The 14,023-nt window shown below is 33.2% G+C and overlaps 1 protein-coding gene across 1 annotated transcript; it reads right to left on the bottom strand.

Annotated features, from left to right (window-relative positions):
- Positions 1-12,570: 12,570 nt before the first annotated feature.
- Positions 12,571-13,500, bottom strand: LOC105709335 (olfactory receptor 5J3-like). Its single transcript, XM_012441208.2, has one exon. It carries the CDS (start codon positions 13,333-13,335, stop codon positions 12,571-12,573), a length of 765 nt encoding a protein of 254 aa, XP_012296631.2. The 5' UTR covers positions 13,336-13,500.
- Positions 13,501-14,023: the final 523 nt, after the last annotated feature.

The following is a 14,023-nucleotide window of genomic DNA, read 5'->3' as shown; positions in this document are numbered from 1 at the left end:
GAAACCTCATAACCACCTCTTCCCATGGTTTATCTGTAGAACTGGGAAAGAGTGTCTGCCTAAGACACACAAAGACAAAGCACTGACAATAATTAGTTAAATTTGTCTTAAATTTACAGTGACACGTAAGTTAAGTAAATGATATTATAACAGTTACAGGTAGCAGCACTGATATTCAAACTTATTCTTTAACGTATGAGAATCAAAGGTACAAACTCCTTGGTATGAAAGTAAGAGCAAGATGATCACAACACATATGTTTATTGCAGAACTATTTACAATAGCAAAGGCATGGAACCAACTCAAATGCTTATCAATGATAGACAGGATAAAGAAAATTTACACCATAGAATACTATGCAGCCATACAAAGGTATGAGATCATGTCCTTTGTAGGAACACGGATGAACATGGATGAAGCTGGAAACCATCATCCTCAACAAACTAACACAGAACAGAAGACCAAACTCTGCACATTCTTACTTATAAATGGGAGTTGAACAGAGAGAACACATGGACATAGGGAGGGGAACATCACACACTGGGGCCTGTTGAGGTTTGAGGGAGGGAAAGCATTAGGACAAATAGCTAATGCATGTGGGACCTAACACCTAGGTAATAGGTGCAGCAAACTACCATGGCACACGGTATACCTATGTAACAAACCTATATGTTCTGCATTTGTATTTCAGAACTTAAAGTACAATTTAAAAAAAAATGATCAAAACATAAACTTACAGGCCAGGCACACCTGTAATCCTAGCACTTTGGGAGGTAGAGGTGGGTGGATCGCTTGAGCCCAAGAGTTCGAAACCAGCCTATGCAACATAAGAAAACTCCATGTCTACAAAACACACAAAAAATTAGCCAGGCATGGTGGCATCCGCCTATGGTCCCAACTACTCAGGAGGCTGAGGTGGGAAGATTGCCTGAGCCTGGGAAGTCGAGGCTATAGCAAGCTGAGATTGCACCACTGCACTCCAACATGGGTGACAGAGTGACACCCCGTCGCAAAAATAAATAAATAAAATGAAAATGAAAAACCTACTGTGTTAGAAGATAATTTTAGGCAAAAAGTTTAGTTATGTATTTGTCTTAGTTCAAATTGTTGCAGGAGAAAGGAGTCAGGATGCAGACTTCAAGAGATTTTTTCTGGATCTGACGCATGAAGGAATTCAAGATGAGTTGCAGAGAGACTTTACTGAAAGCTACTCAGATTCAGTTTATGGTGTCCTCAGAAAGCAAGCAGAGGAACGCCTTGTCTTAAAGCTTTTTTTATGTGAAAATCTTATCTGTGTAGAAATGAAGCTAAGCTATGTCTACCCGTAGGCAAGCTGACAGCATGGCAAAATTTATTATTCTGCTGATTTAAAGAAAACTATCCTTGGTATTTCAGTGTGTAAGTAAATCAAGCGCGACTATAATTACCTTAAAAGCATATGTTGTCATGCAATACTGATGCACCTAGATATTTATTTTTTATCAGAGGTGTTTGTCCTTGCAGGCATTATTAAACTGCTTCCTTAGTTGAAATCATCTTATGATCATGGGCAGTGACTGGGAAGGAATGCACCTTGCTAGTTGTAAGATGGAGTTGATTTTAAGTTGGTGTCACCCTGACTTTCCTCTGTTTGTGGTTCCCTAACAAAATGGGAATAAAGTCCCTAGAGTCAATCTTCTCTTTAAAGGATATAGTACATATATTATTAAAAGTTCTTCTCTGTTTCTTGAGGGATTTAGGAAACTCTGAAGAATTTAATGGCTTCCCTAAGGTATTTAATTTCTTGAAGGTTACAATGAACAGAGGAAATGTAGGGGCAGTGTGGGGGAAAAACTGAATATATGATCTCTGAAAAAAATGCAATAGAATTGCTAGTGATGCTTGCTTGGTACCTTTTCCTGCTTTTCAGAACACTTGGGCCTAGTTGTCCAAGCAATAGAAAAACAAACAAACAAACAAAACAAAAACAACAGCAAAAACATAAACAAAATGTCAAACCAATTCCATTCCTTGATTTCATTTGCAAAAATATCGAAGAAAATTAGAACTACTATTTCTTAAAAGACTTTCTTGATACTTAGTGTGGCGATTCCTCAAGGATTTAGAAATAGAAATACCATTTGACCCAGCAATCTCATTACTGGGTATATACCCAAAGGATTATAAATGATTCTATTATAAAGACACATGCACACGTATATTTATTGCAGCACTGTTCACAATAGCAAAGACTTGGAAGAAACCCAAATGCCCATCAATGATAGACTGGATATAGAAAATGTGGCACATATACACCATGGAATACTATGCAGCCATAAAAAGGATGAGTTCATGTCCTTTGCAGGGACATGGATGAATCTGGAAACCATCATTCTCAGCAAACTGACACAAGAACAGAAAACTGAACACCGCATGTTCTCACTTATAAGTGGGTGTTGAGCAATGAGAACACATGGACACAGGGAGGGGAGCATCACACACCAGGGTCTGTTGTGGGGTGGGGGCACTAAGGGAGGGTTAGCAGGGGGTGGGGAAATTGGGGAGAAACAACATTAAGAGCAATACCTAATGTAGATGATGGGGGAATGGATGCAGCAAACCACCATGGCATGTGTATATCTATGTAACAATTCTGCGTGATCTGCACATGTACCCCAGAACTTAAAGTATAATAATAATAATAAAAAAAAAGACTTTCCTGAAATCAACCCAGTGCCAGTCTCCAGCATGTTTGTTTCTCCAGTCCAGCATGTGTCTGATGATTGAGGCAATATTGCAGCTTTGCCCAGCTTAAACTGTATTGTGAAGGATTTTGGTGGCAATGTTTCACATTTTTCTTACATATTTGTCTACATAAGAATGGGTCTTTATTCTTTATACTAAAAACAATTAAATTTCATCTTCCTGAATGAAAATGTATTACTTTCCTCAATTAAAGGTTAATGGAGCAGATAGTAGGGGTAAGGACTGAGTGATATTCTAAGTAAATTTGTCAATGTTATGTTTTTTGTCATGCAAGAAGTCTTTCGTGAAAAACATGATTCAGAAGTTATATTAGTGAATCCATCAGGTCTCTCCATATTAAAATGTTATGTTTCAGAAAAAAATGTTTTTTAAAGTAAATCTATTGAAACAAATATAATGCAATAAACGAATTATTTTAAAATACACATAATTGAATGAGTTTTGACAAATGTGCACTCCAGGGCACTTGCTAGCTCAATTGAAATATAGAACATTTCCTTCATCCTCCAAGCCTCTTGATTCACTGCAAAGAAACCCTTCTCTCCTATCTCCATGCCCAAGGAACTGCAAATCAGCCCTATATTCCTATGTATGAGATTTGGTGTTGAAGAGTTTTACAGAATTGAAGTAATAAAATGTATGTTTGTTTTTTTCTTGTATTTTTTAAATCACAACAGGTTTTGAAAATCATTCACATTGTTGCATGAATTGTTAGTTTTTTTTAATTGTTAAGTACTATTCCATTTTATGGATTTTGTACATTATGTTTATTTAGTCACTTGTTGCCTGACATTTGGATTGTTTGTGATATTCAGCTATTATGTATAAAGTGGCTGTAAATATTTCAGTAAAAGCTTTGTCTAAAGATAACTCTCAGTTCTCCTGGATAAATACCTAGCAGTGAAGTCTTCCAATAAATCAACATGTATATCTTGCTTAGCCTTTCTCTAATTTCTTGCAGCAATGTTTTGTAGCTTTTGTTTTTATAACTGAGTCTTTATTTATTTTGTTGACTTTATTTCTAAATATTTTATTCACTTTTATAATAATCTTAATGAAAACATTTTTCTAATTTCAATTTTGTGTTGCTTGCTGATAATATGTAGAACTATGACTGATTTTTATATATTGTTGTATGAATTGCTTAGGATCTTCTAAATACAGAATAATGTCCCCTGAGAATAATGAGCATTATACTTCTCTTTTCTAATTTGAATGTCTTTAGTTTCTTTTAGATTTTATTGTTCATTTATTCATTAATATTTTTTTCCTTCTTTTTAAGTTTTCTTTGTTGACATTTAGGCCTGTCTGAGCTTGACTTTGCTTTTGTGCTTTATATGTGATTTAACAGGAATCTCCAGTAAAATTGTGAATAAAATTGCTCCACCAAATGTAGAAAGTTTTGTTTGTTGTCTTTTCAGAATTTTTTTTTGTTTCATTCTGTTTTGATTTTTTTTAAATCTTTTTCTTCTCCTCTGACTTCTGCAATATATCTACTAATATTATTTATGGTGTCCACAGATCCATTAGGCTTTGTTCATTTTTATTCATTCTTTGTACTTCTTGTTCTTCAAATAGAATAATTTCCATTGATCTGTCATCAACTTTATTAATAGTTTCATCTACCATCTCATAGCTGTTTTTGAATCCTTCTGGTGGATATTTAGCTTTAGTTATTGTACATTTTACCTACAGAATTTCCATTATGTACTTTTGTTGTTCTCTTTCTTTTTATTGAGATTTTCTATTTGAAAATCTGATTAACAATTACTGTCATACTTTCTTTTTATTCTTTACCTATATACATTTAATTATTTGAACATATTTTTGTAGTAGTGATTTTTAAGTCTTTTTCTGCTTAATCCAGCATCTGGATCATTCAGAGTTTATACTGACTGATTTTTTTTTTCCTGTAAGTAACATTTTTGTTTCTTTGCTGGTCTTGTGCATTTTTGTTGAAAGCTATGCAGTATATAAAATATATTTTAGACACTCAGCATTTTATATGTGCAGCTTTATTAAACACTGTCAGTCCTTTTCCCAAAGTTATTGTTTGAAGTACCATTTCCATCAGTGTTTTATGAGAGATCTAGTTCCATAACTTCACCAGCATTAGATATAGTTTATGGTTTTTATTGTATCTTTTGTGTTGACAGCATCATGGCATTATTTTTGTGGTTTTAATTTTATTTTCCAACATTACTAATGAAACCAATAAACTTTTTAAAAAATTTTTGGTTAAAAGCATTTAAATGTCTGTTAAAAGCATTTAAATATTTATATACATATATATAATTATTATATATATATGTATATAAATATTTCCACATCCTTGGCTACTTGCCTTTTACTCTAAATAAATTCTTCCGCATTAATAGAGTTCAATTTACTGTTTTTCATCGTGAGGTTCAGAACTTTTTGTGTCGTATTTAAAAACTATTGTTGCTATTAAGTTTTAAAGATACTCAATTTATATTTTTATTATTCTACCTTTCACATTTTCTATATTTTGATGATTTACCTTACATTTTAAACTATGTATTTTTGAAATACTAAATATAATACACTGTTCCTTTTTCCATTTGTCACACAATGCCAGAGACCTAGATTTAACTCTGTTGATTCACTCTACATTTTGAATGATTATTGCCATGCATTCATAAAAGATTTATTTTAAATTTGTCAATAAAATATTGGTGTTATGCTTTCAAAATTTAATCACTATTTATAATTACCTACAAATTTTATAATTACCTCCCCTTTATTTTCATGTTTTGGTTACAATTCTGTTTTCATCTTTTCCTCTAAGAACTATGTTCAAAAACCACACACATATACATACCCACACATGTTGTAAAGTACCTTAATTTTAAGTGTACAGCTTATTTAAATGTTTATATTTACGTACATCCATTCCATAAAATCATCACCCAAATTATAATACGGACATTTTCAGCTCTCCAAATGCTTCCTCATGGTCATAATATTTAGTTTTACTTGTTGTTAAAGCATGTACAAATGAAACCTTACATATGGGCTTATTGTGTCTGCTTTCTTTTTCTAAACATAACATTAGCGACATTATCTGTGTTAATGTTTATATTTGAAGTTTTTCTAATGCTATACAGTCCCTTATTTTGTAAATATATTAACATTTCTTAATTAATTTTAACATAGATTTTTTTCTAGTTTACAAATATTATTAATAAAACTTCTAAAGAGGATTATTCTGTATGCATTTTGGTGAACATGCACACTCATATGTAAGTTGAAGCCCTGGGACATAAGTTAGGCATATAATCTGCTTGTTGTTAAACAGTTCTCCAAAGTGCTTTTCCATTTTTACATACCTGCCAGAAATACTTGATGTTGAACTTTTTCATATGTTTTTTGGTTATTTTAATGCTTTCCATCACAAAACATTCTCTAGGATTTCTGGCAATGTTAGCTTATAATTGTCTCTCTTTGTAACGTATTTGTCAGATTTTAATGTCAGTGTTTTACTATACCTATAAAATTAATTATTCTTTTCTTCCTATCTCTTAATCTATTTTTCTTTCTTTCTTTCTGTTTTTTTCTCTTTTAAATTATATTAGAGTTATATTCCTTATTCTCTAAATATCTGGAAAACACTGTCAGAGAAACATCTGAACCTGAAGTTTTATTTTGGGTATATTTTATTATTAAAAATTTAATTTCTTTAACATATTTAGAAAGATTTACATTTTCTATTTGTTTCTACCTGTTTTGGTACATCTTATTTCTCAAAAAAACTTTTTATTTTATCTAAGATTTCATCATATTGCCTTTCAAATAATTATAGAATCTCTTATGTATTCTGCTTTTTACATGGCATTAGCAACTTACGTTTTCTCTCATTTTTCTTGATCGATTTGGCTACAATTTCGTCACTTTTCTTTCACTTTTAAAAGCATACATTGCTGATACTCTCTTATGAAATTTCTATTTTATTTTTTCTGCTGAGTGTTTACTTTTTTCTATTCTTTTCAATTTCTTTTCTTTTTTTAAATTATACTTTAAATTCTGGGGTACATGTGCAGATTGTGCAGGATTGTCACATAGGTATGCATATGTGTCAAATTTACATTTATATTTTTTTAAAACATAGTTTATTGATGAATGTGTTGATTATTTCCAAACATGTAGAGGTTTATCACCTGGCTTTCTGTCATCTATTTAAAATTCAATTTCATTGTGACTAGAATATATATTCTATGTGATTTCAATGTTTTAAATTTTATAACATAACACGGTCCATTTTTAAATGTATCATGTGCATTGGAGAGAATTAGTGTTCTGTAGTTGAGCATGGTATTCTTTGCATTTCTATCAGGTCAATTTAATTGCTCATGCCGTGACTTTATTTTTCTTGGCTTATTCTATCAATTATTCAGGGAGCTTTTATAAACCTCCAGCTATATTTGTAAATGTTGTTCTCTCTCTTCCATTAGCTTTCTTATAGTATTTTGAAACTATTTTAGTAGAAAGATACACTTTTGAGAATATTCTTTTTTCCTGTTTGTTATTTTAGCAGAAAAAAAATCATTTTGGTGTTGATCTAACTTGTAAATATTTTTTACTAGTCCTCACAGGTTTGCCCTTGTGACTGTTATTCTTTTTTTTTTTTTTTTCATGATTTCCAGTTTTCTTTTATTCTACCTTGTTCATGCACGATAAAACAAAACAGAATAACATTTTGCACAAGAACTCAGCTAACTGGCTACAACAAAATACAATGAGTCATCCTCATGAGCATGTGGACTTGCTGTATCTCTGTCAACCTTTAATTTTTTTCAGTAAATAGCTACAAAGATGGAAAAATCAACTCTGTGTAAGGCTGTAGACAGTAAGATTTCTGAAAATGAACTATTAGACTTAACAAAGTGGTGGTTGTTGGTGACCTTGAGGAAAGCATTATCAAAAGGGCCAAATGCCTGAATAAAATGGGTTTTGTAGAAAGAAAAAATAGAGTGTTATTTTTCATTATCTTTTATTTCCATTTGAAACAATTTTATTTCACTTAAAAACTCTTTCAGTATTTCCTGTATTGCGGTTTGACAGAATCTCACATTTCTCAAGGACTTTGTCAATAACATCTCCATTTTCTGTGTATTTTTGAAGATTTTTTTCTATGAAGAGAAATTTAAATATTTACTTTTTAATACACTTTAACTATATCATTCCATTTTCCTTGCTTTTATAGCTTCTTTAAATAGTTTGTCATAATTCTTACTGTTGTTCCTTTGACCATGTTGTGCCTGTGTGTGAGTTTCTCTGCATTTTTTGGCTTGGGATCTTGTAACCTTGAATGTGTTTGTTGAGCATGCATCAGTTTTAGAAAAGTTTTAGTCACTATACCTTACAATATTTATCTATGCTCTCCTCTCCTCTTTTTTCTGGAATTTTAACTACATTATCTTTTACACCATTTGATTGGGTTCCACAAGTATCTTATGATCTGATCTGTATTACCATTTTTGTTTCTTTCTCTGTGCTTTAGTTTAGACAATTTATGTTGATGTGTTTGAGTTTACCAATCCTGACTTCTGCTTTGTCTGATATGTTCTTAAATTTTCCTCATCAACTCTTATTTTATTTTCAGAGTTTGTGGGTGTTGAGAAATCCAATTTTTTCTGTTTTTATTCATTTTAATTTATCTTAATACATTTTATCTTAAATGATTTTTCTAACTTTTAAATTGTTTTCTCATCTATTAATCACATTTTTGAAGTATTTTTCTAACTCCAACATGTAGATTTGCTACGGGCCTGTTTTATTTTGTGAATTTTTACCATTGATTATACTTTCTGACTCTTTGCATATGAATAAATGGATAATAGAAACTAAAAAGGACATCAGTTTCCACACGGGAGGGATTTCAATTTTCTTGCAGGCAGAAAGGATGAGGTGCTGATTATATTAATTCAATTATTAACTGAGTTATTATTGGCTTGGTTTGTAGATAGACTTCATTTTCTTCTTTCTGCTCATCACTGTTTCTGGGTTGTGAACATCCCATGATTTTAGTTAAGAAACTCGTCTCTTGTTCTCTGTCTCTCTCACCCCATATAGCCCTTTAACCACTGCAGGAGATTAAATTTTAACTCTTTGGAGATGTGAACTCAGCTCCCTTTCCTGTACATCTTCAAATTGCAGTAAATACCCTGAAAAGGCTGCTGACCTTATGTTTGATGCAGGGCTCTACATCTGACAGGATATTATCGACCAAGCACCAAACATTGAGAAAGAGTTCACTCTGACTCTCCAGTTAGTCTGAACTTTCAGGGTTGTCCTTGTGCTTTTCAAAGAAAATTTTAAGTCTCTTGCCTATATACAACAGGATCAGAACCTGGCAAGCATTTGGAGGGGGTCACCTACAATACATTTCTTACTGACCCTTCCCTCTGGCAGATCTTTGTTTTCTAAGCCCAGCAAGAGTGCAGTACAGGAGATTTCAGTCAACCTTTGTAGCCCAGGATCAGCTTCTTACACTTCTTCACTTCAAATTCTTGTGGAGAAAACCAGCTTTCCATTTGAGCTCCTATATATTTATCTCTCCAGTTTCCATAACTGCCTAAAGCTACACTCCACTATTTCCTCTTTCCTGCAGAACAGTCACACAGAATGTGTCCAGAATAAGTTCCTTTGATGGGTCACAATCTTTATTATTTGTATTGTTTGGGACATCACCAAAAGATCTCCACTTTTGAGAAGTTCTTCACTTAAGTCTGTCTTCTATCATTCTCTCTTTCTTTCTCATTCATTCATTCATTTATTCATCTATCCATGCTCTTCCTCCCCCTCTCTCAGGCTCTCACTCTCTTTTCATCTATCATTTGACTATGAAAACACCCTCCAGACCTGTTCAGACCCAGAATTTGACTAATGTCCTGAGAGGAAATACAACCACGTAGGGTGGAACCTACGAAGTGTCTACCAACTCTGAATATTCAACTGTGCCCTGAATTGGGCAATAAAAATCATCTTGCTTCTCCAAGTTTATATCTCTCTGAATCCAAAACTACTCTAGTTCTCCTTAATAGTTATTTATTCTTTCTCAAGAGGTTATTTCTTACCTTGCTTTTATTCTTGCAGAAATGCCATTTTGCCCACAAGCAACTTCATTCATCCAGAAGTAAAGGTGTTCTTGTCATTTTGCAAGCACTTTCCCCCCATGTTTTTCTAACTTTTTATTTTGAAACATTTCAAATCTACAGAAGCAATTCAAAAGTAATACAAGTTTGCAAGAATAAACAATCAGTCATGTACTGCTTAACTAGAAATGCCAGTTGTAATAGCTACATTTATTTCATTGGTCTCTCAACTTCAATCCCAATAAATGTATATATACACATATACATATATTGTTTTACATAATGATATACTATTTTCTAATGTAAAGTATGTATTTATGTTTTCCCAAAGTTAAATCATATATAAGCTGACACCTCAATCTTCCCACAGTAGTTTGCAAGCTCTGTTCAGTGTGCTGTACTCCTTAATTGTATTTTGCAACTTTTGATTCTTGTTTTATATAAATGTATAAGTTTCTTGAACTTGACATAATAATGCGTCTACTCACATTTTTCTGACCTTGTAGATTTTTAGCTCCTAATATATTCTAAAATCACATTAAACTCATCTATCTGAGTACACATGGACACATAGAGAGGAACAACCCACACTAGGGCCTATCAGAGGGTGGAGGGTGGGAAAAGAGAGAAGATCAGGAAAAATAACTGATGTGTACTAGGCCTAATACCTGGGTGATGAAATAATTTTTACAACAAACCACCATGACACAAGTTCACCTATGTAACAAGCCTGCATATGCCCTGAACTTAAAATACGAGTTAAAATAAAAGTCCTCTCTCAGTCTAACTGTTCATCCAATCTATACTTCTATCTATAAAATTTTGTAGTGATATGACTATTTCCTTCTCCAGGTGAAAAATTAGGTGTGGGAACTTAAAGTATCTTGCCCACAGTTGTAGATCGTGTTCACACCATCCTCTGATGTGTTTTGAGACTTTTTCTTGATCCCGTTGTATGCTCAACTTTGTAAATACTGTATACGTGCTTGAAAAAAATACACATTTTGTACATTTTGGATGTTGTTATTCTCTTGTGTCTGCTTGTCTGTTGAAAAAATTTTAGAGTTATCTTTAGCTCTTCTCTTTCATTCATTTTTTTGCCAGATCTAGCACTAAAATATATCCTGTATTTGTGTTTTTTCCAAATTTTACTGTCACAGCTCTTGTCTAGCATGTCATCAACTCTCAGCCAAATTATTGTGCAGCCTCCTGCCTGGGCTTGTGTCTTAAAATCTTACCTGCCATTCTATAGCCTATTTATTATTAATACAATAACCTGAGTGACCTTTGTACTTATAAGTTGGGTCAGTTGCCTTTGTCTTTTCTCAGACTCAAAGTCTCTACACATACTATATCCAACATGATCTGTTCTACTATTTTAACTTTTTTTGCCTTCCTCTGTTCACTCCAGTTCTGACCTTTTTGCTGTTTTACAAGCAATCCATGATAGTTCGTACTTCTTGGGACTTGCTCTTGGCTATACCCTCTTTCCAGAAAGTTCTTCCATTAGAAATTTGAATGGCACTTAGATTATTACTTCATATTTTTTATCTCCTAAAAATTTTAAAAAATTAGTGACACAAGTTCAAAACCTGTGTCATTGCAAACTCTTTTCTCTCAAAATCAAAACAAAAACCACAAGTCTAATAATTTCTGAAGTCCTTTTGATAAATTTCATTAACTTTCTCTTGAATATGTCTCATTCTCTTTGTTACTCACCTGTATCACTTCTTATCTGCCTCATAATATTTTTCCCAACTTGTTATTTTACTTTCCAGTATTTTGATAACAGTGGAATCATGGAAACTTTCCTAAAGCATATAATTCACATTTCATTTAGAGCTTCATTTATTAGCCATTGAGTCTTAAACTATGTTATCTTATCTATAAAGGACTTTCGTATATCTGGTTCTATATAATTTGCCAACCTTATTGTCTATTGCTTTTGCTTAATAATTCCATGCTAGAGCCAAATGTGTATACTTTTTCATCTTTAAATAATCTCTCCCTTTTACCAGATTTATCCATTCGTCTTTCCTCTAACAGCTTTTTGTTTATAGTTTAAATGTTTTTAGGTTTATATCACACATACAAAGTGACTGGCACAGTAGAAATGTGTTGAATGAGTAAACTACAAATAATAACAAGAGTAAACTATACTATAGTTTATGGTAAACTGTAAATAATAATAAATGACTATAGAAAAGAACTCATTTCCTATAGCCATTTTTTTATTAGATGTATTAAGAAATGAAAATTAAATACAAAATGGAAGATATTCGTTTTTAATTGTATGACAGCTCTTTTAGGATAAGACATAACAGTATAATCTAAGAAAGTTATGCCACAGGAACATTTCAATTTTTCTCTGAAAATTTCATTGATAAATATCTATTGATAAAGTATTACTTTGATTTGAATCAACGCCACCATCTTCAAATCCATATTTAGCTCTTTCAGAGTTTAGCGTGAATATTTGTTAGAAAAAAAATTTTCCCATCTTTTGAAATAATGAAATTATTGCCATCAACACAATAAATTGTGAAATAAAATGATTTTCAGTCTTCAAGTCAAACTCATAATTCCTGATCCAAATTGCACAAGAGTGTCTTAAGTATAGTTTTATTTATAATTGTTTGATATAATTTTAAAGAAAGGCCATATATTTGCAAGTAAATATTAGGTTAACAAAGCCACATTCAGGACTCAGTCAAGTGGGGGTTCTCTTCCACCATATCAACCTTTTTGCTGCATCTTTTACATCCTTATTTCTCAGGCTATAAATAAGTGGGTTTAGCATGGGGATCACCAATGTATAAAACACAGCTGAGACCTTCTCCTGTTCCAGGGAATACTGAGCACTTGGCTGGATGTAACTAAAAGTCACAGACCCATAGAATAAGGTCACAGTGGTCAGGTGTGAGGCACAAGTGGAGAAGGCTTTGTACCTTCCTTCAGCTGAACGGATTCTCTGGACAGCAATGATGATGCGGACATAAGACACCATAATGACAATGAAAGTGAACATTGCAATGAGCCCAGAGAAGATCAAAAGCAGCATTTCATTGATATGAGCATCAGAGCAAGAAAGTCTCAGAAGAGGGGGAATGTCACAGAAATAATTATTCACAATATTAGGACCACAGAAGTCTAATTTCAGCAAACCTATTGTGTGTGTCAGGGAATTAATGAGCCCACCTAAGTAAGATGCAAGGACCATCTGTATACAAACTCTTTGGGTCATAATGACTGTATACAACAAGGGATTAGCTATTGCCACATAACGGTCATAAGCCATCATGGAGAGGAGAATGCCTTCTGTGGTTACATATACCGCAAAAGAGAAACTCTGTAGAACACAGCCAGAAAATGTACTGGACTTATGTTTTGTTAGGAAATTGACTAGCATCTTAGGAGCAAAGACAGTAGAGTAGCAGATATCACAAAAGGAGAGGTTGCCAAGGAAGAAGTACATTGGAGTATGAAGTTGGGCATTTAACTAGATCAAGATAATTATGCCCAAATTACCCACCAAAGTGATGAAATAAATAAGAGTGAAAAGCAAAAAGAGTGGGATCTGCAAATTAGGATTTTCAGTTAACCCTACCAGGAGGAATTGCTTCACACCTGTATGATTCCAGCCTCTCATTTTTATTCAGGTATATATAGTTCCTTAGTAGCAGAACAAGATATTACTCTGATGGAAAAGAAGTGATTCCTTCATGATCCAGTGTCAGAACAGCATGGGTCATTTAGGGCTACCCTATAGTTAAATAAAGAAAGGACATTTACTTTAGAAGTGGCTCATACATATGTTAGACAATCTATATATAATGATTCAAATTTTTGGTACTAGAGAATGTTTTATCACATGGTTTTTAGTTTTCACATCATAAAAAGTGGGAGGGGGTAGGAAAGCTCTTATATTACACAACTATTAAGGGTAGAATTAACATTTAAATCCAGGGCCGGGTGCGGTGGCTCACGCCTGTAATCCTAGCACTTTGGGAGGCCGAGGCGGGTGGATCACGACGTCAAGAGATCGAGACCATCCTGGTCAACATGGTGAAACCCCGTCTCTACTAAAAATACAAAAAATTAGCTGGGCACGGTGGCGCGTGCCTGTAATCCCAGCTACTCAGAAGGCTGAGGCAGGAGAATTG

The sequence above is a fragment of the Aotus nancymaae genome, unplaced genomic scaffold (genome assembly GCF_030222135.1).
Source record: "Aotus nancymaae isolate 86718 unplaced genomic scaffold, 86718_ANA_hifiasm-v0.15.2.pri h1tg000059l, whole genome shotgun sequence".
In the NCBI taxonomy this organism is placed as follows: Eukaryota; Metazoa; Chordata; class Mammalia; order Primates; family Aotidae; genus Aotus; species Aotus nancymaae.
The sequence above is the reverse complement of the archived record's forward strand: the minus strand, read 5'-3'. Positions and strand labels throughout refer to the sequence as shown.